General features: G+C 51.6%; 2 protein-coding genes and 1 long non-coding RNA gene across 3 annotated transcripts in view; 1 reads left to right on the top strand and 2 right to left on the bottom strand.

Moving 5' to 3' along the window:
- HID1 (HID1 domain containing) overlaps window positions 1-26,779 on the bottom strand; it is a 61,260-nt gene that overhangs the window by 32,287 nt on the left and 2,194 nt on the right. The window lies entirely within an intron of this gene.
- LOC141751004 (uncharacterized) lies at window positions 1,082-3,282 on the bottom strand. The gene is made up of 2 exons (XR_012589843.1): window positions 2,440-3,282; window positions 1,082-1,774 (listed from the first exon to the last, which is right to left on the bottom strand). It is a non-coding gene; the product is annotated as an uncharacterized LOC141751004 (long non-coding RNA).
- On the top strand, window positions 3,159-25,814 carry CDR2L (cerebellar degeneration related protein 2 like). The gene is made up of 5 exons (XM_074607128.1): window positions 3,159-3,584; window positions 16,131-16,243; window positions 17,588-17,736; window positions 18,698-18,862; window positions 20,665-25,814. Exons 1-5 carry the CDS (start codon window positions 3,506-3,508, stop codon window positions 21,548-21,550), a joined length of 1,392 nt encoding a protein of 463 aa, XP_074463229.1. The 5' UTR covers window positions 3,159-3,505; the 3' UTR covers window positions 21,551-25,814.

Below are 26,779 nucleotides of genomic sequence, written 5' to 3'. Positions count from 1 at the left end.
CCATCTCCGTCTGCCATCCCTGCCCCGCTTCACCCCTTCCCTCATCCTCCTGCTGGCAGCCCTTTCCTTCCGTCCCCTTTTAGCCCCCCATGGCCGTGCTCCCCCCGCACCGTCCCTCTTCTCCCCTCTCCATGATTGCCCGTGGCAGAGCACAGCTTTCCTCCTCTCATCCTCCTCCAGCCCTTCCTCGCTCTCCCCTCTGGCCCAGGCTCCCTCTGCCATGTCTCCCCTGCCCCTCGCCTTCCCTGACAGCCCCCATCCTCCTCTTCTTCCCCAGCCTTTGCGTTCTGCTTCCCCCGACCCCATCTTGCCCCTTTCTCCCCCCATCCTGCCCTATTCTTTCTTCCCTCTGCCCAAACCCTTTATCCCCCGAAGCCCCTTTGCTCAGCCACAAGCCCCACAACATCTCCAGCTAGCCACAGCTGAGAGCCCATCAGCCTGTCCCCGAGCCGGGATGGTCGGGAGGCACAGTGGGATGCAGAGGAAATGGCTTCTCCCTGGTCCTGGGTTGACACGGGGCCAGGAAGGAGCAGGCTTGTAACAAATACCCTGCACAAGCACCTTGTGACGAGCTCCTTGCATGTGGTGACCCATTAACCCTGATTAAATTCTACCCACCTGCAAGGAGCGGATGTTTTATTACCCTGGGGACGGGGAATTCAGGATTTGGCCCTCACTGAACACCTCAAAGCAGCTGTTAGAGGCGGCTCAGCGGTGCCTTTGAAGCTGTCGTCACCGTTTTCTGCACTGAGCAGCTCTATGAACTGCAGGCAGGTCTTTTTGGTGGCGCCGAGTTACATTTCACATGCTCAGCTCTGCAAACCTCCTTTCTTCAGAGGAAATGAGGTAATTCTAATCCTTTTGCAAAAGAAAGCAATGTGCTGACTCCCCAGCTGGGGCAGGCTGTGGGAATTCTCATTTGTTGGCATATAACCTGTACAGAAATCACCGATGTTTGATTCTATCGAGTGACAGGTCAGATCTGAGACATTCTTGTAAAACCTACAGCAAAAAAATACTTCCACAAAACCACGTCACCTGGCTTCTGCTGCCAAACAGCCTAAGGCTTTGCATCCAAGCATTCACTTGCTCAGTATGGCTACACTATACAGATAAATGATAATAATTTATTCTTAGGAACAGAATACTTTTCACAATTAATTACTTTTCACGATTAATAGAATAGTTAAATTGGAAGAGATCTACAATGATCACCTAGCCCAACCGCCTGACCACTTCGGGGCTGACCAAAAGTTAAAGTATGTTATTAAGGGCATTGTCCAAATGCCTCTTCAACACTGACAGGCATAAGAAAGTTAAGATATTTTTCCCATTTCTGAATAAAAATAGCTTAGAAAAAGATCTCAGAGCCAGTCAGAGATGGCTTTCTCCCAGACACACCGAAAGCCCTTGATTATCTTTGCTGAGTTATAAATGCCAGGTTAAAAGAGACTCCTGGATTCTGGTCTGCAACTGCATTAAGGCAGAAGACTTTCCAGACAGTCACTGAATTTGGGGAGCGTGTAGATGGTTATAGAGAGGTCTGTGAGGAGAGGAATCACCTATAATTTCTTCTTATTCCCTGCTTTATATCCGTCCTCTGCTGCTGTACACGAGAGCTGAGTACTAGCCACGGCTTTAATCACCCAGGGGCTCCCAGCTGCCTGTCACTGCTGGATTGAACGGAGTTTTCTGACAAAGATTCCATCTTTTCTGGGTGCACAGTTGGCTGCTCGTGCGTAAACATCTTATATTGCCTTTTCTGTAGGCACCACTGCAAGGTAATGCAATCAAGAATAAACCCAGGGAGTTCCATCACACAGAAGACAAAAAAAAAAGTCATCCAACCCCGCTGTCACATGAGTTAATCTGGACCTTAGAGTCTCTGGTGGATTCCAGGGCTGACAAGACAAACAAACCCCCTTGGACCAAACCCCCCTTGGACCTTGTCTTATGAGGACTGGCTGAGAGAACTGGGGTTGTTCAGCCTGGAGAAGAGAAGGTTCCTGGGAGACCTTAGCGCCTCTTCCAGTACCTAAAGGGGCTAAAGAAAGGAAAGATGGGTACAAGCTTTTTAGCAGGGCCTGTTGTGATAGGACAAAGGGTAATGGCTTTAAACTAAAGGAGGGAAGATTTAGACTAGATGTAAGGAAGAAATTTTTTACACTGAGGATGGTGAAACGCTGGCACAGGTTGCCCAGAGAGGTGGTAGATGCCCTATCCCTGGAAATATTCAAGGTCAGGTTGGATGGGGCTCTGAGCAACCTGACCTCATCAAAGATGACCTTTAAAGGTCCCTTCCAACCCAAACTATTCTATGACTCTGTTCTACAATTCTAAATTCCACACTAGCAAGTAGGAGAAAGGCCAACATTTCTAACCTTTATTCCCTTAATCTGAAAAGCAAGTACCAAAATCTCAAGTCTTTTCTGAACTTACTTGTACGTAACAGACACGTTTCCTCTTCAGAACTCTACAGATCCTTGTTTCTCTCAAATTTAATCTCCTTCCACTCTTCACAAAGAAACACAAGAGTTCGTCCTCAAAAATATGAGAGAAGGCTGCATTAGAAGTGCCGATTTCTCATCAGGGTGCAAAGCAGGGAGAACACAGAGGCAGAGGAAGAGCTAGTGAAGACACAACGCTAAGGGGATGCTGTGAGGCAGATTGTATGGTGTTTCCCCTTTCACAGCCCCAGCTAAGGAGCTTAGAAACACCCCCACCTCGAAGAGCAACCCATCCAAACCTAAGAAGGCACTGACATCCCCACCGAAGGGTCCCGAGGAGTTACCGAGAAGCCCATGGCAGGGCCAGGACAACCCTCTGCATCCCAACCCGTTCTGAAGCAAGCCCTGCTCCTCGCGGACCTCCCCAGTGGTGCGGGGACCCAGCCGGAGGGAACAAGATGAGCTTTAAGGTCCCTTCCAACCCAAACCATTCTATGATCATGGCAGGAGGGCACCGCGGGGCAGCTCCCTCCACCTTGCCTTCCACCCAGACCCCCCTCCCTGCAGCCCCACGCCCGCGGCAGGGCTGGGCGGAGAGGAAGAGGAGGAGGAGAAGAAGAAGGAGGAGGAGGCGGCCGGTCTCGCCTCGCCTCCCCCTTCCCTCTCGCCGGCTTTCCTTGCAGCATTTCCATGCTAGAGGTCTCCACCGAGCTGCGGAGAGAGGATCTGCCTGGCTGCGCCGGGCCCTCTTCCTTCCTTTGTGCATCCCCCAGCCCCGTATAAGCCGTGCCCCCCCCGCCCCGGCCGCCACGTCCCCGCTTCGTCCTCCCCCCCCGGAGCCTCCCCCGGCCCTGGTGGCAGGAGGAAGCCGCCCCCCCGGGCAGGCAGAGCCGAGGCAGCGGCCAGGCGCCGGGTGCCACGTCGTGCCATCCTCCCCTTCGCGGCCCGCCCGGGCCACCGAGGCCGCATCCCCGCATCCATCCCCGCTCCGCGTTTTCGGCGGCGGCGGGGTCCCCCTTCGGCGGATGCTTCGCGTCTCCCCGGCGCGCTGGTGCTAAATGCTGAGCGCCGACAGGATGGAGGAGTTTCAGAGCGAGGAAGAGGAGCCCTGGTACGACCAGCAAGACCTGGAGCAGGGTAAGGATGGGGGCACCCCGCAAGCTGCCAGGGATGGCGGGCCAGGGGGATGTGGGGGGCAGAAAAAGGGGCAAATCCTGGGTACAGGAGGGTGGGATACCTTCTCTCAAGACTCACGTTTCCTTGGCAAAGCCAGTGCCTTGTCCTGCGGCGGCACCTCCGTGGAAATCTTGGCTCTGCTGCTCCAAACCAGTGTCCTCACCATGGAAAGTTTAAACCCGATGGATAGAGGCAGGGAGCCCAGATGGGTCCTGAGCACCAGAGGGGTGAAAAATTTGGTGCATTACATCCAGAGGGAAGCTGGTTCCCCAGAAAACTTGCTGCAGGCAGACTCAAACATGGGTAGTTATGACATTGCTTTCATCTTGGAGCAGTTGCAGGTAGAGTTAGCAGGCACACTAGTTAACAACACATTATTTCTGATGTATTAATTGCTAAGCTGAGGATGCTGAAAGTGTCTCTCAAAAGCTTTTGCTATCCAAACTCAAATCCAAAGGGATCTTCAGCTTCTAAGTCACCTAATTACTCCTGGAGATTTTTCCAATCAGCCAGGGAAGAAGAAAAAATAAAAATCAAGGACAAGTTTCAAACAGCAAAAATAGCTTTGTTAGAGGATAAAGATTCAGTTGAGTAGTTTGTTTTGAAGTAACTGTATCGACATTTGCACTAGTTCTATGTAATACTTATCCTAAGGCAGGACACAATGGGTGGCTGTGGGTATTTGGGGCTTTTTTTTTTAAATTTTATTTTGCTTATCTTAATATTTTGAGTCAACACGCAGTAAGTAAATAACTGGAAGAAGTCCCGTTTCAGGCTAGCGGCCCAGGAGTGGACTGAACTGATTTGTGAACGTGCAGGGAAAGTCATTCCTACCTAAAAACAGTACCCCTCTGACACATTGCCCTATAGGTATGGTATATATGGTGTATATATATTTGTTTTAGCCTGCTGACTGTCAGCAGGGACAGCTGCAGTGCCTCTGCCCACCGTCACTCCAGTACATTATGTCATGATCTAAAGTTTACACAACTTCAGCTGGAGAGCAGAGGCCCAGCATGGAATGATAACCACCCCCCCAGGAATTGTTGCAGCTGGTTTTTAACCCCAATTTCTCAGTATCAATAGCAGGGTACTGGGCCCTGTTCTTTGAAACACAACACTCAAATTAAGCCAGGGCAGAGCACAGAGATGGAGCTACCAGCCGAGTAAACAGGGCAGCCTTTGAATGCTCAGAAATTCACATTTCTGGGTGACGTCTTCCCATGGCTCACAAGGGGCCTGGGCACCGGTCCAGGGGCAGGATGCGGGCTGAGGAACAGCAGGACTATGGGTGAATATCGGGAGTGTTGAACAACGCGGGAGCGATTGATTTTTACCTTAACGCTGTCGCCGGTGTCAGGTTCATGAGTCAGCACTGGCACTGTGCAACTGGCTCACAACAATAAAGACCACCTTCCCGGTGCAGGCCAGGTTCCCAGCTCTGTCCCGGCAGTGTAAACGCAGAATAGCTGCCTCCAGATGGTGGACTGATGCTGGGAATAGACTCTACCTTTGAGCACATACAGAACTGGAGGAAAATACAGACCCAAAACAAAGCCCAGCTGTGGGGTTTGCAGCCTCCTGTACGAATGGGGGCTGCACAGGCTAGCACAAACTCAGAAGGAGAGGTGGGGAAGGCTTTAACTAAAATCACCCAACTGGAAAGGTCCTACGGGGTAACTACCACCGTAATTAATTTGCATGGTGCACAAAGCATCATGAAGGACAGTGCTAGACTTTGCCCACATACACTGTGCCTTTGCATTGGAGCCATAGCAGTATTCAGAGGTCCTGGGTGACGGCACAGCCGTGAAGCTGTTGGTTTGGAAATGGGGGGTGGAAGTACAGTGGAAGACGTCCAGCGTAGCATGATGTCGCGAGCCGGCATTACTAAGAGGATCGGCATGCCAACGGCCCGGGGTCGCACAGAAACCCACGCCTGGCAGCAGCGCCAGGAACGCAGAGGACAAAAGCATAGGCTTAAAGACCGTTCTTAGGAGCCAGGGGTGGGAGAAACGAGACGCAACCTAAGCAAAGAGAAGGTTCTTCTGTGAACCAGTTGGTTGCTGGGCTTTATCGTCATTTCACAGCATCATCAAATATTTATTACATTTACATCCAAAACTGTTTGCTAAGCAACGGATGGCTTAACTGGGAGCTCTGTGATGATTATGTTAATTAACCATTTTAGCGCCACAGAGGAAATCATGCCTCTAGCTCCACTCCAAGCACCTGTTACTTTCCTCCCCATCCTCCACACAGCTTTGGCTTGCTGAAATAACTCATTTTTTCCCAAGAAAACACACCCCAATCACTCTTTTTTTTTTTTCCCCCTGAAGTGCCCACAGCAATTGACTGCACTCACCACTTGCCTTGGAGGCAGCAAGATCTGGTCCCCAGCCTCAAGGCCCTTCCAGCCTCATTCAAACGAAGCCGGTGCCTCTCAGATTCCTTTACCTGTTCCCTAGAATGCTGTAAGCCTGTGTGGTTCAAGGCGTTGTACCGAGACACCTCAGCACATAGAAGCAGAGACTCAAATCCCAGCCAGGAGACTTAATGAAAGAGTAGTGGTGCCCTCTGAGGTGTTTCATTCTTATGATGATCCCTCTGGGAAGACTTACTGATTTGAAGAAAGTGGTAAAAAATGGAGCTCCAATTACCTGATAGCATGGCTTTGCTTATTGCCAGGCTTTCTAAGCCACGAATAGATGTCAGCACTGCTTTGGTTCACCCACAGCCTCACCTTCCATGGGCTGGGGAATCTATGCCTCTAAGCATTAAAACCAGAATACAGTGATGGTGAACCTTTTTCCAGCCATTGAGAACTGATGATGCAGCTACAGTTGCATCATACCCTGTGCACAGGGTGTACGTGCAGCCAGACCCCAAGAGAACAAATAAGCTAAAATTAGAGAGTCTGAGCTGGGGATAAGTGGGGACACCTTTTCTGTTCATCAGAAGCATTTGTGTTCAGAAGGGCTGCATGCCAACTCAATCACATCTGGATCCAAACAGAGCAGAGACCAGACCCAGAAGCTATCTCTGCCAGCCACTTCCAGCATTCATCTCCCCCACAGCAATCTCCCAAGATGAGTCTCCTCGCAGTCACCCCCCTGCATCCCCTGATCTTCCCAGCCTCCCTATCCCCCCACCAGCATTCAGGTCAAAGCCAAAGCGCAGAGCGCAGTCCAAGAGGAGGACTCTCAAAGTCACCTTTGCGGTCCCTGGAGCCTAAATACAGCGTAAGTGGTGGAACAATTCCTCCCACGTAAATAAAACAGCCTCACACTGCTCTGAGTTAGCCAGCAGGACCAGAGGTAGTACATCAGCACATCATCTCATTGCCACTGTGAGATAGTCCTCTCCTTCTGGGCAGCCACAAAAACTTTTGGGCCAAACCATCTGCAATGCAGGCTTAGGACTTTACGGCTGTAACCTCTAAAGGTCTCCAGATTTAAGTATCTTATTTTAATTCCTCCTCCTCCTGCCAAGCATCTGATTGCTTGCGTGCTAAGAAGAAAAATGACACAAGGTGCTGAGCTTGCACCACTCCCAACTCATCCGTGTGAAGACACATAGCACCCATACCTGCCTGTTTCCCGCATCACCCAGCCTACATTGGGTGATCCATAGAGCTACAATTCACTATCAGCTTGCCCAAAGGATTCACAGCACCGTGGAGCAGGCGGTACCCCAAATTGTGTCCCCAAATGGTGCAGTTACCCCAGCAGTCCAGCTCAGGGGACAAGCCACCCAGCTTGCCTGTCCTCCAGGAGCACAGCAGTTAACTCGTTGTCCTTCCTTCCCAGCGGCAAGCCAGAAGGACGGAATTTTGCCTGCAGTAGCTGAGCCACTTACTTATTTAGCAGTGCAGTACAGTAGTAGCTTATGGAAGTGGAAAGTTTTCAGTGACTAATTGCTGAGCTGCTCAGGAATGACAAGAGGGACTAGGAAAGCCACAGGAGACAAGGAAATAGGATGACAGGTTAGTCTGAGGAAGGGATGAGAGCCTCCAAATCTGGGGAGGGAAAAAAAAGAATACATATATATAGATGCATTTTCCCAGAATAAGAATCCCCTGTTACGTGAAGGGAGGAAGAAAACACAGCAACTTCCAGGATCCCCCTCCTGATGCCTCACAGAAACTCCTTCCTACATCTGCTGAACCCCAGGCACATACTTCCAGCTGTGGGAGGGAGCAGAATTAGAGGAACTGCTGAAAAGGAAAGAAGGAGAGGCAAAGAGGGGAAAAAAAAATAAGAGAAAAGGAACATAATCTGTTTTCCATATCTCCCAACCTGAAACAATCAGGTAACAGTGCCATTTCTCCTTGGCAAGGCCATGTGCGAAGGATTTAAGGTCTGAGTCCTGAAGGACATCCCCCCCACAGCAGCCCTGAGCCCGAGGGACGGGGAGCCAAGGCAGCCCTGCACGAGGAGGCTGTCCCCCTCCCCGGCATTTTCCAATCCTCCTTTTTTCCTCCTGTACCAGCCAGCGCTGGCTGGTGACAGGGCGGATGCACTGACTCAGTGACAGGCAGGAACCACTGAGAGCTGTGACAGCACCAGGGTCCGATCCTGCTCCCTCTAAACGTAGCGCCAGCGCTCAGGCTAACGCAGTCTGCTCGCTCCCGCACACGCTCCGTCTCCTCTGATAAAAACGGCCTTTCCCAGAGCAGCACAGTGCTGTATTCCCACCTCACCCGACTAATACATCCGTGTGCTCACGCCAAACGCATCATTAAGGCTTCCAAAGCTTCTACTTAACACACTCAAAAACACATAATGCAGGCCAAGAATTTAGGAAAATATCTCCAATACAAAATACCCTGGAGGAACGAGACCAGATGTTACACAACTGCCGGTCTTTGCACAGCTGGGAATTTAAAACTGATTTTATGTCAGGGTTTGCTCTTCCCCATATTTATTTCATAACAGCTGTAAACCTTGTCTCCAAGAGGTGACAGTTCTTTTAATGGTTTAAACAGCCTGTTCCTCTGCAGCCTTCTGGGAAGTTGCTCTGGTTTATCCTGCGTGCAGTGCAGCAGTTAACTTGAAGGATTTCAGTCCTTTGAGTGGGTGGTATCCAGGTCCATGCTGATCCCTTCCAGTTCTGCAGCTGCAGCCGTGGCAGCTGGAGCTAGGACATTATCATACCGTCCTCCAAGTTTTCTTGGCCCGCAGGCAAGCGCGGAGTCCTGGGAAGGCTGGGAGATCACGGCTGAGCACTGGTGTCTGCAGGAGGAGGCAGAGCAAGGCGCAGCACGCCATCCCCCCGAGCATCAGTCCTTGCCATAGAGCTGCTTCGGGGACACTGGTTTTGGTGTTGAGCTCCTGAAAGAGGCATTGCTCTGCATCCTGCTCAGGACTAGCGAAAGACATAAGTAACATCATCTTGGGAGCACATCAAGTACTTCATCACCCCCTTTCCTTGCAAACTCAGAGTGGAAAACTACAGCACTGTGTTGCTCCTGCCTGGCTCCACAAATGGCCCTGATCACTCGCCTGAGGTCAGAACCTCTTCCCACATGGGCAGCACCTCCAGCCAGTACCAACAACCAGGCACAAGGCAGCTGGGCTGTGTGTGAGCTTAGCACCTGGAGGAACAGGGCTCCAGAGCATCTCCCAGCAGCGGATGGGAAGGGAACAGTACTGGGGCAGCAACGTGCAAGATGACATGCTCTAAGGCCAAGCAGAGGGGCTGCTAGAGAAGAGGTGGGCAGGTTTTTGGTGTTGCTGCAGAGGGTCAGCCTGGTTGCTCCATTTAGCTGTACCACATGGCTGTGGAAGAAGGATCTTCTCCATACCTACACGTCTCTGGCAGATAGAATAGAACCGTCTAGGTTAGAAGGGACCTTTAAGATCACCAACCTAACACTGACAAAACCACCACTAAACCAGGTCCCTAAGAACCACATCTACCTGTCTTTTAAATACCTCCAGGGATGAGGTACGAGAAGTGGCAGACAGGAGTAACTGGCATCCACAGTGCTGGTGGTGGTGTTGGGGGCTGCTGCAGGTGGCAGCTGTGCTGGAACTTGGTTGGTCCCCAAGAGACCAAACCACTCAGCATCAGTGGTCCTTCCTGCCTCCTCCAGCAAACAGACAGCAAGGGCGGCCGAGTTGGCCAGCAATGGCTCAGAGCAGAACACGTTGTGTGAGCACGAGCAGGGCTGGAGAGCTGACATGGTTGTGGCAGCCCATGACTGAGGGCACTGTGCTCTGCTGCACAAGCCCACTGACCTGTCCTTCGCAGGTCACCTTTGCCTGGGGCTCTGCACGTGCACAGTACTGTGGTGCAGCAGCAGCAAACACGTAAAGTCCCCCTGGAGCTAATCCTCCTTGTCCGTCCTGGGTCACTTACAGCCTCCTGCCCCCAAAACACACTGGGGAGATGAGATTCCCACATGGCACCCAATCCACGTGCCTCTGCCTTTAGCTTTAAAAGAGTGAAAAGCCTCTATTCACAGTTCTCTGCATCCCCACGTAATTAATTAGCTGGAGCTTTGCCGCCCAGAGGAGGGGTGCATGCAGCAAAGCACTGGCTGCCGTTCTCCCTCCTCTTTCCTCGCTTCTTCTCTCCAACAACTCCACTTGTATGTATGTATTTAGGATGCTTTCTGATCCAGGTGCACTATCAGCCTCCGAGCCACCAGTCACTGAGCCCTTTGAAACCATTTTAGCCTACAAGGCAAACACGGGCACCGAGGCTGTTTAGATAAGAGAACAGCAGGGAAAGACGCAGATGGGGCCCCAACCATGGTCTAATAACATACTCTGTGCTATTATGCTCTAACAACTTGGCAAAACGCACATCGATTGCTGTGGGCACGGGGATGGGATTGCTGTGTATGTGTGTGTATAGACGCATACAGCTTCTAAGCAGAGGTAACCATCCTAGGTCTCAAATATTAACATACGAGGGAGGCTTTGGGGCACAGAATGTTAGAGGGCAGAAAGAAAAAGGTGCGCATCAATTAAATTAAAAAAATATCCAATGAGCATCTGAGAAGAATAAAAAAAGGGAACTGATAGAAAAGAAATACTGAATAAGACTGAAAAATACAGAAAGCAAGGAAGGGAGCAGCAAGGGGTGAGAAGGCTGGAGGGCTTCCCTCCAGCACAGAACGGTACACACAGAGCACCCCTGAGCCCCTTGCTGAGGTTTTCCACTCCTTGGTGGTGCCACTTTTGCTCAGGGGACTCGAGACAGCACAGAGGGAGCTGCTCTCATTGCACTGCCCCAACCCCCTGCAAACCGCATCTCCCTGCCACCACCTGAGCACCCCCCTTCCAAGGAAGTTTGCAAAGCCAAAGGCAGCCCAGGGGCACGTAACAGATTATACAAGAGAAAGAAAAAGGAAAGAAAAGGAAGCAAAAGAACAAGCAGGAAATCCAGCAAATCTCCTTAGGCTAACAGAAGTGCCCGTGTACATCAGCTGGAGCCACGGTTTGAAAGGAGGATGTGAAGAGGGAGGACGTGGCCATGCTGCCAGGGAGTTCATGCACAGCCCCTGCCTGCCCTCACCCGGCCCTGCCAGAGGCATCTTCCCCCCCCTTACTGCACTGGGCTGCTCTGCAAAGCAAACCCTGCCTTTGCCATACGCCCGATTACACCAAAATGGCAGGCCCCCATGAAAAAACACACAGAACATCAAGCACGAAGTTGATTTGGGTAGTAATGTCCCAGTTATGCCAGTGTAAATGGGATGGAGAATCCACACCTCAGCGGTAACCCTGATGGCTCTCTGAAAGCTCTGCCTGGTCATGGGAAACACTATCATCTGTGGAACAGGCATGTTGAAAAGGCTTTACCACATCCAGACATGCCTGCAGGTTGTTTGCAAGATGCTGTCAGATGGCACTTGCTTCTCTGCACCCCAGCACATCCCATTGCAAAGGCTTACAAGGGCTAAGCACGCAGATTGCCTCCATCACCTGTCATGGAGCAGCAGTAAGTGATACGCAAAAGCTGATCTTCATTGTAATATACCCAGACAGCACAATCCCTTGCAACTAAGAAGAAAAATAAATGAGGAGCAAGTACACCCTACCTTGGGGTAAACCAGCATAGCATCATTTATTTAGATTTTGAAAGGGATAATTGCACCTACCCTCGACTCTAAGTACCCGTGTGTAATGGAGCAGACAGCAAATGCAATTAAATTAAACGTCAACAGCATTAAACATCAGTTCTTAACTCTCAACCTACCCCATCCATCAGCTAACAAGCACCCTGAACCCCCTCCGGAGACGTCCACACCAGAGCTCTGCTCCTCCCTGCACTTTACCAGGTGAATTCACCACCTGCAGCAGGAGAGGAGCAGCCCTTTCCACAGATCCAGCCCCAACCCTTGAGGAAGGGACAAGTAATTCCTCCTTAATAGCTGCTTTGCTGAAAAGAACCTGCAAAAACATGCACCATAAACCTTTGCTTTTTAGCTCTACAAGCCAAAGGACTTCTAATGCCCCTCTACGAGTCTGCCGGTCCCTCAGGATGGGGAGAAGGTTGGGTTATTTAAAGGTGAGGAGCAAAGCGCACCTGCGCTCAGAGCAGCGGGCACGTTCTCTCACAGCCTACACACGTGAATCCCTCAATGCAAGGGAGACGATGGGGGGAAGCCCAAAGCGGCTGCTCCAGATGGTGGCTTCCTCCAGAAAGCCGTATTTACGAGGACCATCTGAACAACTACCGCATCGCCACCGTGCTGAGAGCAGCCAAAACCTCCTCTGCCCGGCACCAGGCTTACGCTCCCCCAAAGCCACAACCAGGAGATGCTGGGGGAGAAACCCCCTCCAGAGAGTGAGCTGTGGCAAAGGCTGCTCTGCCCAAACGGATGCAGGCCAGCACCGGGATGGCAGAAACTGCTCCAAACCTTCTTTGTGCCTCATCACAAGCTGCTGCGAAGGCTGGGGCAGCCAGGAAGCACTCGGCTCCACGGCAGCCCCGAGCCAGCATTGCCACGGGATGCTGCAGCGGGGGAACACCCTGCAGCTTGTTCCTCAGCCTCTTTCAAAGACAACCTATTACAGCTTTTGGATCAGGATTTTTCTTTTTTCCCAAGTTTCCTCAGTGACACACAGCTAGCAGAATGATCGCAGGGCTGATGATGATCTGTGCAGCTCCAGGATGGCTGCCTCCTCGATGCGCTGCCCGGCCACGCTCCCCTGTACCAAGCGCTGCTTGGATTCAACTCCAGCTCCCTTCCCACCATATGGTCTCTCTTCTCTTCCCCTCCCTCCCTGCTCAGGCGCCTTTCCCGCGGAAGCTTGCAAGGAAATGCAGCCTCCATCCTCCCCCTCTGCTTGGCTCTGTAGGTGCTGCTCTTTGTTTGGGGATGCGGGGTGTCTCCTTGGCTGGTGTTAATTAGAAGGGTCACGTCAGCACTTGCAGTATTGAGAGCCAGAGGGTACGGAGCTGGTGTTGCCCAGGACAGTTTGCACCCGCCGTCTTCTCCCAAACAGGATTTGGGCAACACTGGGCTCCCCAGTTTTTTAAGTTGAATGTTGGCTGTTTCACAGTGGTGCCTTCCATGCAGGCAGGTTGCGGAGGGATCGGGCACGTCGAGTGGACACACAGCACAGCTGCTCCCCACCACTTTATTTCTCCTTCTCCATCAGGCAGGGAGGGGGAAGGGAGGCATCAGCATATCTGCTAAATTAGGGCAAGTCCTGCAGCACTGCCTGGCTGATCCGACAGCAGAGAAGCAAAGAGGAATACAAAAAAAAATTGTGGGAAACCACAGTGTTACGCAAAGAGAATCCCCAAATTCCTAAATAGTTCTTTCTCCCCACCCCAAACAACCTGCTGAAAAATTCACAGTCAGGTTTCCGAGGTCTCGGAAGAGAGGAGCTGTGGGTGCCCCAAGCTTGTGCAGAGCCACAGTTAGTGAAAAAAAAAATCAAGAGGGATCCGGTCTGAAGACGACATTAAAGCACTTCCAGGCAGCAACCCCTCCCTCCCCAACATCCCACAGCCCAGGGGAGACCAACAGGTTGGGAAGAGGACTCAGGCGCGAGGGAGATGGATGAGATGGGATTACCGAGGACTCTCTGGCTGGCAGGCGGGGACGAGTGAGCGTGTGCGTGGTGACAGCTGAGTCACTTAAAAGACACTAAAAGAACCAACTCCCTCATGTCCTTCAAGCCTGGAGTCTCCCAGGCCCTTACGCTCAAAATGGAAAGGAGGAATCAATTTCCTCCTCAGAGCCCAGCCCCGTTCTTTCCTCTTTCCCACTCGTCCCCAAACGCTGCCCATGTCCCCCATTAAATTATTGCTGACAGAGCCCTTTAAATTACAGCGCAGGATCTTGCGCTGCCTAATCCACTTAACTCAAGCCCAGCTGATTAAATTGGATGCCATATGGTGGGAGAGCAGTGGTGTAATCCGCAGGGATGGGGACACACTTGACTCATTACCTGGAGTGCAGCACGGAGCCCTCTCACTACGCGCGTCTGTGCCGGGGCTCTGCCTGCTGCAAGGGATGCGATCTCAGGGTGCCGGTCTCCAGCAACGACACCGGCTCTGGCAAGGTGGCGGTGCCATTAAATACAGCCCCAAGCAGCTTAAAGGCACAAATTTTCCTCCATCTCTGCTGGCATCTGGCTGTTCCCCCGTCCCCAGCTGGTGTAACAAACCCTCAGTGTCCCAAGGGCACTTTGGAAACTGGGGAAATTCGGTGCTTGTGGGGGGGGGGGGGGAGGGTGGAAAATAGGTGGAGGAGGTCTGTCCTTGGGAAACGTGCCAATATCTTGATTGCATTGATAACCGGGATTGCAGCCCCCAGAGCAGGTCACTGTGCAATGATGAGGATTATAATTAAAAAGGTCACAGCCTAGAATAACACCCTGCAATGCCGGCCACAGCTGGGGAGCACATTCCCGCGGTAAAGGGGAGAATCGAGGACACACTGCGCAGCTGTCAGCTGCATCACATCTGGGGAGCCAGTCCTTGGGCACCGCTAGAGCCACAGAGAAAGAAATGCGGCCATCAGCCAAATTAATAACATTACAGCACTTCCCGCAGCACAGCATGATCCGTCAGGAAAGCCCATCCCATGCACTAACAACCCTCCTCCCGGCCAGAACTTGTGCCCCAGAGGTCAGTGAGAGCCTTGTTTTGTGACGTGTCATTTGAAGTACGAGAGATCCCTGATTTTCCCAGGCTCAGAATACATCCTAGGCATCCTGGTTCCCCTTCATCTTGTCCCAGTGACCAAGTATCACTTTTTCCCAATCAACTGGCATGGCCAAATTAACTGCTGGAAGAAATTCTAGCTGCTCTCAGCCCTGGCAGAACCTTGGCAAAACACATCATTATCTACAGACTAGAGCGGAGCATTACGGCAGGCTGAGAAAACGCCAAGGCAGGAGACCCAGGTCCCCTTACGCACTGGAGGATTGGGGCTCCTCAATTATCTAAAACCGCATGATGACCATACTGGAGAGAGAAATAACACACATCAAGATCTGTTTCCTTACCTTCTAGAAGGCTTAAGGTCAAAGTTTCAGTCTGACGCTGTAAGAGCAAGAAACTCACCTCTAAAAACACCAGGAAAAATAAGAACCCACCTGATCACCGGAGGGGTCAGGCTTTAAGACAACCACCAATTTCTGTGAAAGCGAGAGGATTTATCAGAGCCAGCTGTGCTACCCCAGGCCCAGAAACAGCACCACCTGAGGGGCTCAAGCTTTGGCCAATACAGGACTCACGGTCCTGGGGCTTTTCCTTCACCCAGGAGGCAGCAAACCCCGTATTTTAAGCCAACCATGCTGTCAACATCTGTTTTTCCATGCGCTTCTCCTAAAGTCCAACTATTTCAGTAGCTTCCTAAGGGCATTTGGAGGTGGCAGAGGGTGAATACAAAGCGGTTTGTCCTCACCCCGGAGCTGCCCCAAGGAAAGAGCCGCAGACCCGGCCGACGCAGCGCTGCCAGGGCAGCAGATGTGGGAGGTGATTCCAGCCCCCTCGGGCCACGCGTGGTTTTATTACTCATGTCAGTCTATTAGCAGGTGATGGATGGAGGCTGACGGGGGAAGGCAAGGCGCTCCCTTCGTTAGAGGTAATATAATTTACAGAGCATCCCCAAGGCCCTGTGGGGGCTTTAAGAACCCTCACTCTGATTCTGATGGATGCTGAGCTCCTCTCAGCCCCACAGGTCTTGGCAATAGGGGATGGAGGTGCTGAATACCTGCCACAGCCAAGCCCCATGGGCCTGATCCTGGCTACGAAGTGTGTAGCGCAGCACACAAGGGCATACAGGCAGCCGGGTACCAAATCCTTGTTGCATGGAGGATGCAACCTCAGCCTCCCCTTGCTCCTGCAGCCCAGCAGGATGAAGGAGGCCAGATCCTGTATGTCCCACACGCATCCACGTCAAAACCTGCCAATAAAACCAGCACTGTGCAAATGTGCTGCTGTGTTTGGTGCGGTGGCATTTGGGGACCCCACCACACCCACCGGCGGAGCCGCAGGAGCTGCAGCAGCTTTGTCCCATCTGCTTTTCAGACTTGCATTTGGCCGCGGAGCTGGGGAAGACGCTGCTGGAGCGCAACAAAGAGCTGGAGGACTCCCTGCAGCAGATGTACGCCACCAACGAGGAGCAAGTGCAGGAAATCGAGGTAGGGACACAGTCGGGCCAGGGGTGGGGACGGGAGGTGCTCGACCACCACTGTCACCTAAGGGGGATGGTGGGGAAGGGGCGCTTCCACCAATGCCAACGGCTCAGATGTCAGGAGAAAGGAAGGGATATGCCATGGGGCATTAAAATCCCTTCTGTATGTGCCTGAAGCGGGGCGGATTAAGGTCTGGTCAAGCCCATCCCAGCCTTGGAGTGTGTCCCTTTCCCCCACTAACCGGGATTTTCCCCCTTCTCACATCCCTACCCCCTGCCCAGATGTGCATGCCAGATTTTGGCATTAGGTTGCATCTGGGGCACGTTTGGCCTTTCCCTGCCCATCTGCCAGCCTTCACACGCACTTCTCTCTGCTCTGCTGCTGCTTTCCCTTGATTCCAGTTATTCATAATCGCGTTTGTTCCCAGCTGGCCCCTTGGCACCCCCATAACACAGCCCCCTTTGTTAGAGGCATAAAATAGCTCTTTCTCCAAGAGCTGCAATCCAAACCACTGTTTCAAGCATCCTTTGGGGTCAGGGCAGTATTTCTAAGAGCCCACAGAACTAAGCTTAGAGGCTAAAACCTGCTGTGCCGAGAGGGTTTTCATCCACTGGAAAACTTCTAGGGATCTGTGAATTAAAAAAGATCAGAACCCCCCGGCCCCCAATTTAAAAAGACACAGGGCAGAGGAGGGCCGCAAGGTCACAAGAGCCTCCTGCGATGGCTGCAGGGATGTGACAGCTGATGGCCGACTAAACCGGTGGATGGATTTAGCTATCCCCACCAGCAGGAGCGTGTCCACCATAGGATTTGGGATCTGGTCCCAACTGAGGGTGAGCTCTTGGGTAGATGCCCCTCTCCCAGGATGAAATCTTGCAATGACAGACTCACAGAAAGGGGTCTTTGAGCAGGCAGAAACCGCGAGTCTCCTCACATTTCACAGACTCAGAGTTTCAGCCTGAATTCCCAAGGAAACGCAGCTTCTGCAATCGATCTGTCAGACGATCCAGTACCCAACCGGGCAGTTTCAGCCAACATCAGAGAGGGGTCACAGTCCCAGGGATATCAACTTCCTTTGGGTGCTGGGAATAAAAACGCAGCTGAATAGAGAGAGATTGAGGTTAGTGCCCTTCAAAGAGGGCAGGGAATGTTCAATCACATTTTAGACACAAAAGTATTTACAGTGGGCAGGGGTATGAACATTTCACCTGTGCGAGAGGGTTCAACCAGGCAGAGGATAAATCGGCCTCAAAACAAATTATGAGGGGAAGCAAAGGTTGTAGGAATTTGTGCCTGTGAAGCAACCTGGATTTTGGATGTGGAGTGTTTCCATTTCGCTCTTTCTTGCAGTACCTGACCAAGCAGCTAGAGATGTTGCGGCAGATGAACGAACAGCATGCGAAAGTCTACGAGCAGCTGGACCTGACAGCACGGGACCTGGAGCTCGCTAACCAGAAGCTCGTGCTGGAAAGCAAGACATCCCAACAGAAGATACAGTGGTACGGCCTCCCCTCCTCCTGCCGCAGCGATGCTGTACCCAAGAGACCTTCATCTCACCTTTCCCCTGCCCCAAAGCGTGTCCGTGCTATTTAAGCCATTCTCTTATCACTCCAGTTTTGCAGCTATTTACAACACAAGCTCATTGCCCTGATGCTGGTTAGCAGAGGTGAGCCGCAGCACAGACACCCCTGGGACGAGGGCTGGATAAAGAAGTGACTGTAGCTGCCAGGAGAGAGGCACAGCAGCCTCTCCTCCTCCTCCGGTGTGTTTCCTTGAAAAAGAGGGACATAATCCTATCAGGGAGGTCCCCAGCTCATAGCCCAGCAGAAACACCAGGCACAGATCCAGCATTTCGCGGAACCCTGGCTAGCCCATGCTGAAACACCAGTTTGTCAATAACTATTTCTTTCCTAAACCAGCCCCAGGATCAAGGTCATCCCCAGAAACAACAGACTAAGCCACGTCCTTGCAATGCAGCATCTTTTGCAAACAGCTGGGCAGAGAGGGCGTTTCGGAGCAGAGTGTTTTACAAACTGCATTCACAGCCAGAACAAAACTAAATCTCTGCCCGGTCTCTCTGTGTGTATCTCTGCAGGAGAAACAAAAGGAAGAGAGTAAATCGCTCGCCTGTTTGCTTTCAGCGCAGAGATATCCCAGGGTAGTGCTCATGCTCCAGAGGTGACAGTTTTAGCCAACTGATTTGAGGACAGAGGGTCTCAAATTAGTACGATCCCTTGTCACTGCTCCAATCCCCCTTCCTTTTCTACAAACACCCCCATCACTCAAGACCAACCACGCTGAGAAAGACTAACCACTGCCATGAAAAACAATCGCTGTCACGGTCCCAGGGCTAGAAACTGGAAGCACCTTCCATAGACTGAGTTTCTCTACAGGGAAAAAACACCTTTCAAGGACCTGTAGTGCCTGACTCCTCATCCGTGCTCCCTCCTCTCTCTACAGCTTGACGGAAACGATCGAGGGGCTGCAGAACCAAGTGGAGGAGCTGCAGAAGCAGGTGGAGGAAATGCGGAGCTTGGAGCAGCTCCGCATTCGGCGGGAGAAGAGGGAGCGGCGCCGAACCATCCACACCTTCCCCTGCCTTAAGGAGCTGTGCTCCAGCCCCAGGTACAGAGCTTCGTCTTTAGCAACTCCCCCGCCTTCTCCCCCATCTCCCCCACTCTCCCTAGCCCCTCTGGGGGTGCAGAAAACCCCACATACACCCCCACAGAGATCTAGGCTCTGCATCAGAGCCTGAAACTCAATGCTGGAGACGAAGGGAGCACCTTCCTCCCCCCTACCCGCCCACCTGAGCGGGTGACGTTGGCAAAGCAGAGCCTCTGTGATCCCAGCATCAGTGATGCCTCAAATGGAGAGACACAAGCTCTTTCTGAGAGGGCAAGAATAGCTGCCCAGGAGGATCTGGATGCCTCATGCCACTGAGGCTGCAGGGACAGGCATTGCTGGACGGGCTGGGACCCTCCTGGCCTGCTGGCAGGGAGCTGCACAGGAACGCTCACCTGACAGGACACATTGCTTGAGCTCCACATGGCGCAAACCAGCCTCTCCCAGTCCAGCCCACCCAATAACACACCATGAGAAGAGGACCATTGCCTCAAGCTGCCCACACAGATTCCCTTCCCGAACGAGCACAGCCCGTTTTCCCTTTGCAGCTGCCTCCCAGCACCTCTGGCACACTGAAACCAGTTGAGATGGTGCATTTTCCCCTGTACCCCCCCAGAGCACCAGTCACACACCAAGATACGCCACGTGCTGCCGAATGTTGTGCAAACGCCTTCAGCACTATTGCACGCTTGATCCTCCTTAAAACCCAGCCACGGTGTTAATTCGCTGACCTCGTGAGGGCATTCCTTGCTCAGCTTTGTCCATAACAGAGGCTTCTTTAAATAGATAAGCAATCGATAAACTTTGTTACTGAAAGCATCCCCTGCCAGAGGATACGAACAAAAGACACTTTTATTGCAGCAGCAAAGGGGATGTTATGAGGCCACAACCTAACCCCCAGCAAAATCCACTTAATGTCTCTGTGGTTCTTTTCCCCCCCTGTCCCCCAGTCCCACTCTCCCCCCAGTGCCTCGGGACCTCAGCTCGGTTTGCAGCCCTGCAGTTGGCTCCGAAGGTCAGGCTGCCCTTCGCTAACTTCGAAATCTGTTCAATACCCCCCGCCACAAGCCGTGCCTCCCAGGGCAAGCCACGGCGCTCGCTCTTTTCCAATCTGTTCTAAGCAGATAGGATGCCATGGGCACTTCACTGAGGAGGAGGAAAATCTGGTTTCCCAACAGCAACATGAGGGAAGGGGGAAGTGCTTGCTATCGCTTCCCAGGCAAAGAAGAAGGGGTAACTCCATCAAAAGTCTCTGCCTGCCTCCCTTGCTTCTCCCACTCTCTTTGGAGCACGTCCCAGACATGGGACAGCCTCTGCTTCTGGCTTTTGGCTGGGTGGGGCTTGGGGTCGTTGGCAGATGCAGTGAGTAGTTGGTGAACTCCACGATGCAGTGAGTAGCTGATGAACTCCAGCAGGAAAAACTCGAAGCCTTCTGCTTTCAGACAGGTAGAACTTGAACATTCATCCTTGCTTCACAGCAACGTCGGTGGCTTGTCCATTAACCAGATGAGTCTTTTACCTTTTAGGGTTTCATTTCCCACCTGTCTTTGATCACTGCTATCAAATGAGACTGCAGGTTCTCTGGGACAGACCCTGGTCTCTGTGTCCAAAAGACCCTCAGCCACACCTTGTGATCTCCTGGCACACGGGAGGAGGCATATCTCACACAATGAGCTCAGGTTACCTCCTTTCTGGGCATCAGTGGAATTACTTACATGACCATGAGATGGTCATGTAAGATACAATGAGTCCCTCATGGATTGTCACTTGGTCAGACTCTCTCAAGGGTCCTTCTTCTCTTTCAGGTATGAGGACGCATTCCAGGTCCACAGCTCTTCCACGGAATTCAACCAGAAGCCACTGGAGAGGGAGAATGAGCGTCTCCAAGCCATGGTGAACTCCCTGAGGTCCCAAGTCAATCAGGAGAAGCAGCGGAAGGAGAGGGTTGAGCGAGAGTACACCTCTGTTATTCAGGAGTATTCAGACCTCGAGCAGCGAGTGTGCGAGATGGAGAACTGCAAACTGCGCATCAAGGAACTGGAAGCAGAGCTCCTAGAGCTCCAACAGATGAAACAAGTCAAGAAGTATTTGCTCAGCAGAGAAGACAACTTGTCCGAGGCCCTCCTTGAGCCTCTGAATAACGCCCCAGAAGCAGACTACATCGACCTCTCTGAGGAGGAGGGAGGGAAAAGTCATGGGCCATCAATGACGCCTTCCCCAAACCACCCTGTCCGGAAAAGCTGCAGTGACACAGCCCTCAATGCCATCGTGACCAAGGATGCCGTGAGCCGGCACGAGGGCAATTACACGCTGCACGCTAACAACGTGCGCAAACGGGGCATGTCCATCCTGAGGGAAGTGGACGAGCAGTATCACGCCTTGCTGGAGAAGTACGAAGAGCTCCTGAGCAAATGCCGGCAGCACAAGGACAGCGTGCGCCACACAGGGGTCCAAACATCCCGGCCTATCTCTCGCGACAGCTCCTTCAGAGACTTCCGCGGAGAGGGACACGAGTTGGAAGAACGGAAAACCATGGAGAAGACCATCAGCAAACACGTGGAGGCGGTGGATAAGCGGCTGGAGCAGAGCCAGCCTGAGTACAAGGCTCTTTTTAAGGAGATCTTCTCCCGCATCCAGAAAACAAAAGCAGACATCAATGCCACAAAGGTGAAAAACAAGAGCAGCAAATGAGTCCTGCCTCTCTGCAAACTCCCACGTGCAATCGCAACAGCCAAGTCTTCTCTTCAGCCCCAGGAACCGCCACGTGGCCCCACTGCTTTGAAGGTTCGAGAGGTCTACAAGCAAGAAAATGTCATGGAGACTCAAGTTTCTTTTTTAAGCTTGGGCTCTGGACAATGTGTTGGGACAATTGTACATTGTAGTTAGAGGATTTCAGAAACTGTATGACGGATCTCTGCATGAGTTGCTGCCGCTGCCAGACATCACAACAGCAACGTAAACCACACCACGGAAAAAGAAGAACCAATCACCTCCTCCACCCTTTCCAGCTTGTCTTACAGCCCGATTCTCTGCAAGCGAAAGCCTGGATGTCCTCCAGCATCCTGCCGCAGCTGGAGCGCAGTGTTCCAAAGTAAAACAAAAAGCCATCAGAACTTCAGGGGCTGCTCTAGCACACCAGCCCAACCCTCCACTTTGGTTTTATGGCTAAGAACCTACGCTTGTACCCAAGAGACTTCCGTCTGCGCCTTCCCCTTCCCCGAAGGGCAGTAAGTTCTTGCTGATTAAGCCATTTCTCTTATCAGTCAGGTTTTTCAGCTATTTACAATGCAAGCTCCTTGCAACTGGAAAAACTTGAAGAGAAACATAAAACTGATTGTTCTGTCTTCATCGGCATCGCTTAGTATTTCAGTCCATACCCTCCAGACTTTGTAGGCATATGGGATTTCCTCGCTTTAAATCTGCCCCAGTATTTCAGCCCAGGTGAAGCACTGTGCCTGGTAGGAACTTGATGACCAGGGCTTTTCCCATAAGCTAGGCAAGAAGTGCTATTACAGTATGACACATGCTTTCATCTCACAGCCTGGGTACCAGCCCTCTGTGCTGAGGGCTCTTCAAGAGGTTGCCACTGCCCCATTGTAGCAAACTCCTCAAATACAGCTTGCATGGGCTTGCAAAACTGACTACCAGTGACTTGCACGCAAGCAGAAGGACAAAGCACCACACTCGTACGGCGCCAGGAGCTCCAGCCCTGGCAGTAGCGCTGATCACACATTGCCCCACACTTTAGCTCTGAACATCTCCCTTGCCGAGAGGACAGATTTCAGTTTTCTGCTGAAAATAAGCTTTCTTGGCTGAGGCACTGTCTCCAAACGTTGTCACCTCTCGTGTTCCGCTTCACTTTCCAGCACTGAAATCTCCTCTCTTTTGCTTCCACAGACATGCAAACACACAGCCAAAAGGCCACTGCAGTCTCAGGAATCACCAGTTTCCATTTTTCATGAACTAGATGTTGACCTTGAATGGTCAGACACACGTTTTAGGCAGAGAAGCGGCATTTCATCACAGCTTAGGCAACACCCCGAGCATTGAGCCACAAGCAACGAGCAGTTCAGTGTAAGCTACCTATTCTGTACCCGCCTGGAGACAAACTTCAGGCCAGATCTGGATTCTATTTTCACCAGCTTATATCCCAAAATCTTGGGGAAATGGCTGGGATTTTTGCAACACTGAGATAAATAAACGAGAATCTGGCTTTGGAGGGGGCAGACTATTAAAATGTAGTTAACCTCAAAGTCTAGGGCCTTGACATTATGAGGAGCTACCTTTCTTTCACCTGCCAGGGAATTAATGCAAAAATACCCCCCCAAAAATACCCTCTTTTGTTAAGCTGAGCACCACGGCGGTAAGTTGGCAGGAGTGCGATGCCCAAACCACCCCCGCTCCAGAGGTCTCCTCCCCAACCCACCCACCACCACCCTCTTCCACGCTCCGCGTTTTTCAGGTGCCCAATGGCCCCGAACTCGAGAAACATTAGGAGCCGTACGCACGACTGTGGCTACCAGCTCTGTAACAGTATGGAGAACCTTCATGCCTTATTTATTTATAACGGAAAGCAGTTGTCTAATAAAATAAAATAAATAAAAATGAACAGCAACACAGGCGTCGTTGTTGATTGTGTCGGCGCGTTCACCCCCCTGTTAATTCAACATTTGCAGCAGGGGAATACCTGAAGCGATGCTGGTTGAAGGCAGCCCGCGGTCACTCTCGCAGTCCTCTGGTTGCTGCAGAGGTGTGGGAAGAGAATCGCCTTCGCTTCCCGTTTTAAACAACCCTGTGTGAATCAGCATCATAGTTAAGCGTATGGCAGATTAAATATATTTTCAAATGCTTTATTGTCTTCTCAAATAAAAAGAAACACCGGGATTCTCAAAGCCGAGACTTTCTTTACAGCTCTTTTTACTTTTAAGAAGAGCAGAAAAGTTATTCCTTTGATTTTCATGTACGATTTGGGTCAAGAAAATGCTTCAGGCTCCTTTGCAGAAAGCAAAGAGAATATGCCGAACTATACTGCTGCATTATTTATATAACATACATTTTATGCACTTGGACTACTAACATTTGCCACACGATAAAAAAAAAACCCTTCTTTTGTCAGCTCTGAAGTCTCTGTAAAACTGCGTCGTTTCTAAGCTTGCAATTCAAATGCTATTTTTGTTTTGGTCTTTCTTGAAAGCCACACATCCAAAAATGACTGATGGAAGTAACACGATGTTAGTATTTGGCTTAACAAAGGCACAGCTGCCGTATATCAGCAGTTCGTTCAGCAAAGTGCTGAGGGCATTTCTTCTGCATCCAAAAATATTAGTGGCCGTACAAATACGTCCTGATGACTCTGTGAGTCAGAGTCACTTGATTTTTTTTTTTCCTTAAGTGAGGCTTTCAGCAATCAAAGGAGGAAAAAATAAGCATCTTCTGGTCTTTTATCCCACCTTCTATCTAAACTTTTCAAATTGCTTTGAAAACACCGAGGAAAACTACACAATTCCATTAAGAGAGTATTAAGCAACCACAGAAACCGGGCTAATAGAGAACAGCAGCTACTTAATAGCACGCCCCCGTGATTTAAGACAGAAAGAAAAATACTGCATGCAATTAAAAACGGATGAGGAAAAGTAGGCTATAATAGGAAATGATGATTAATTTCAGAATTTGGCAAAACCAACGACCCTGTTCAGCTCACACCATTAAGATCAACAAGGGCACAGCTCGTCAAGAATTCAGTGTTATGCTGAATTTGAAAGATGACATTTAGGCAAGCGCATTTCCATCAGATCTAGTCTGCCTTCTTACTTTACCACCAGTTTGAATAACCCTTCAGAGAAGCACCCATCATTACAAGTAGGGATGGACCGCTTGAAGCACAAACTCAAGGGTTGTACAGAGCTTGAATTCTCACGGAGCATGAGATTTCCTGATTCAGCAGTTTCCCTCTCTTACAGGAGACCTTCCGGAAGGTCCCTCAAAGTCCCGACTTGCTCCTACATTAATGGCTTGTGTCCTCACTCACACAGGGAGCGACCAGCTCCTTGGACACAACAGCTTTTGCATCACGCTTTAGGGATGGCTCCTTCCAGATCTTGCTCCCCAGTGACCACCACCACCACCAAATGGGGCCAGCTTGCTTTCTACGCCAGTACCAGTACTGAGGCAGGTCGTGGCTCCAGCTTAAATGCCAAGAGCTCAGCTCTCCTTGGGTCACACCAAAGTAAGACCTTGTCATCCCAAGCCCTGCCTCCCGGGGAGAGCCGTTTCCAACCATCCAAGCAGAGATCATTCTGCGTTACACCAAGGCTCTTTGGATGTCTGCAGCAGGCAATGCAGGAACGAAGCAAAACCAGAGAAGTGTCCTTTTAGGTGGGTCTGGCTTCACCTGCGTGACCTCCAAGCTCCTTTCCCAGCCCCTCTGTGCACCACACAACGACACCGTCCTTGGCGTGTGTCACCAGCACAACGCCGACATGTTTGACAACAGTTGGTAAAATGAGTCATCCTGCTTTGGATGTTTTACCCATCCCTCTGGCTACAAATCACAAACGTTTACCTGTTCCCTGTTAGAAATTAAGGTCACCAGATGGCATGACTTGTCTCTGACAGTTTTGCTTTTTTTTCCTTAAAGCATCTCATTTTCAGCCAAGTTTGGATGGGGGAAGCAGAGCAGAAGAACCCCAGGACACACAGATTCGATTAAAACAAAGTGGTTTGGCCCCTCCTTGGCCCCCCAGCGCTGCTCGGCCGCAGCCAGGACAGACAGACCATCAATGTATGGGACCTGCTCCTTTCTCGAGGACCGAGTTTCCTGATTTTGTGCTGATTATCTGGATGGGACCCAGTTCAGATCCTCGATCACACGCTGTCTTTCCATCAGCTTCAGAACACCCATTTTGACTTCACCCACAGCGCAAAACAAAAAATCGTCAGCTCTTGTCAAAACACCTGAGCTAATGACAGCCCCGTCCCTGCCCGTGCATCTTCCTGCTGCCAGAAACAGCCGTCCCTGCCCCTCTCGAGCGCACACCCTTCTTGTCAAGCCAACCTGACAGCTCCAACAGGGGTAAGAGCTGAAGGAGTTCCACAAGTTCTTCACTCCCCTGCATCCCCCTTCCACCTCAGCGTCTCTTTTACAGACCTGGAAACACGTATGTGCTGCTGTAACAGCATTAAAAAATATATATAATTATATATACACATGTATATGTAACTTTTTAGCACTCGAGCAGATAAAAATCTGAAACATCCCAGGTGCAAAAACTAGAGAGTACAGGAAAAATGCTGGATGTATCTTCACTTTTCTCCAATCCATCACCGCTCGGCTCACGAAGGTGTGGGGTGCAGGGGGGAGCACACTGTCCCCCACCGCTGCCAGTGCCCCAAGGACACAACCTGCCCAAACCAGACCCCGGCACCCGCCCCCAGGCCTCCCACACGGGCCACCCCGTGCCACCCCCGGACCACCTCACCCCAGTATCCTCATCCCCAGCCATCCCACCACCCCCCACAGCAGGGCCTGCCTCAGCACCCACAGACCCCCCCAAACCCCCCAGATACCCCGCATCCCCGACTCAAAACACCACAGACCCTGTAAACCCCCACACACCCCCCACACGTTGCCCCACAAACCCCCCCAAGACACCCCCACATTGCCCCACAGACCTCCCACATCCCCCCATGGTGCCCCACAGATCCCATAAACCTCCCCAGGACCTCCCACATCCCCCCATGGTGCCCTACAGACCCCATAACCCCCCCTGGACCTCCCACATCCCCCCAAGGTGCCCCACAGACCCCATAAAATCCTCCCAGACCTCCCACATCCCCCCCCAAGGTGCCCCACAGACCTCCTACAGCCCCCCCACGGTGCTCCACAGACCCCACATACACACCCCATAGATCCCACGCATC

This window comes from Larus michahellis, chromosome 14, assembly GCF_964199755.1.
Source record: "Larus michahellis chromosome 14, bLarMic1.1, whole genome shotgun sequence".
NCBI lineage: Eukaryota > Metazoa > Chordata > Aves > Charadriiformes > Laridae > Larus > Larus michahellis.
Note: the sequence above shows the minus strand (reverse complement) of the source record. Positions and strands in the feature narration are given on the sequence as shown.

What these genes read in the sequence shown, in the direction of transcription:
- CDR2L (XM_074607128.1), top strand. Translation starts at nt 3,506, where the DNA reads ATGCTGAGCGCCGACAGGATGGAGGAGTTTCAGAGCGAGGAAGAGGAG. An exon ending in CCAGCAAGACCTGGAGCAGG is followed by an intron (nt 3,585 to 16,130) that starts GTAAGGATGGGG and finishes TCTGCTTTTCAG; the next exon opens with ACTTGCATTTGGCCGCGGAG. An exon ending in GAGCTGTGCTCCAGCCCCAG is followed by an intron (nt 18,863 to 20,664) that starts GTACAGAGCTTC and finishes CTTCTCTTTCAG; the next exon opens with GTATGAGGACGCATTCCAGG.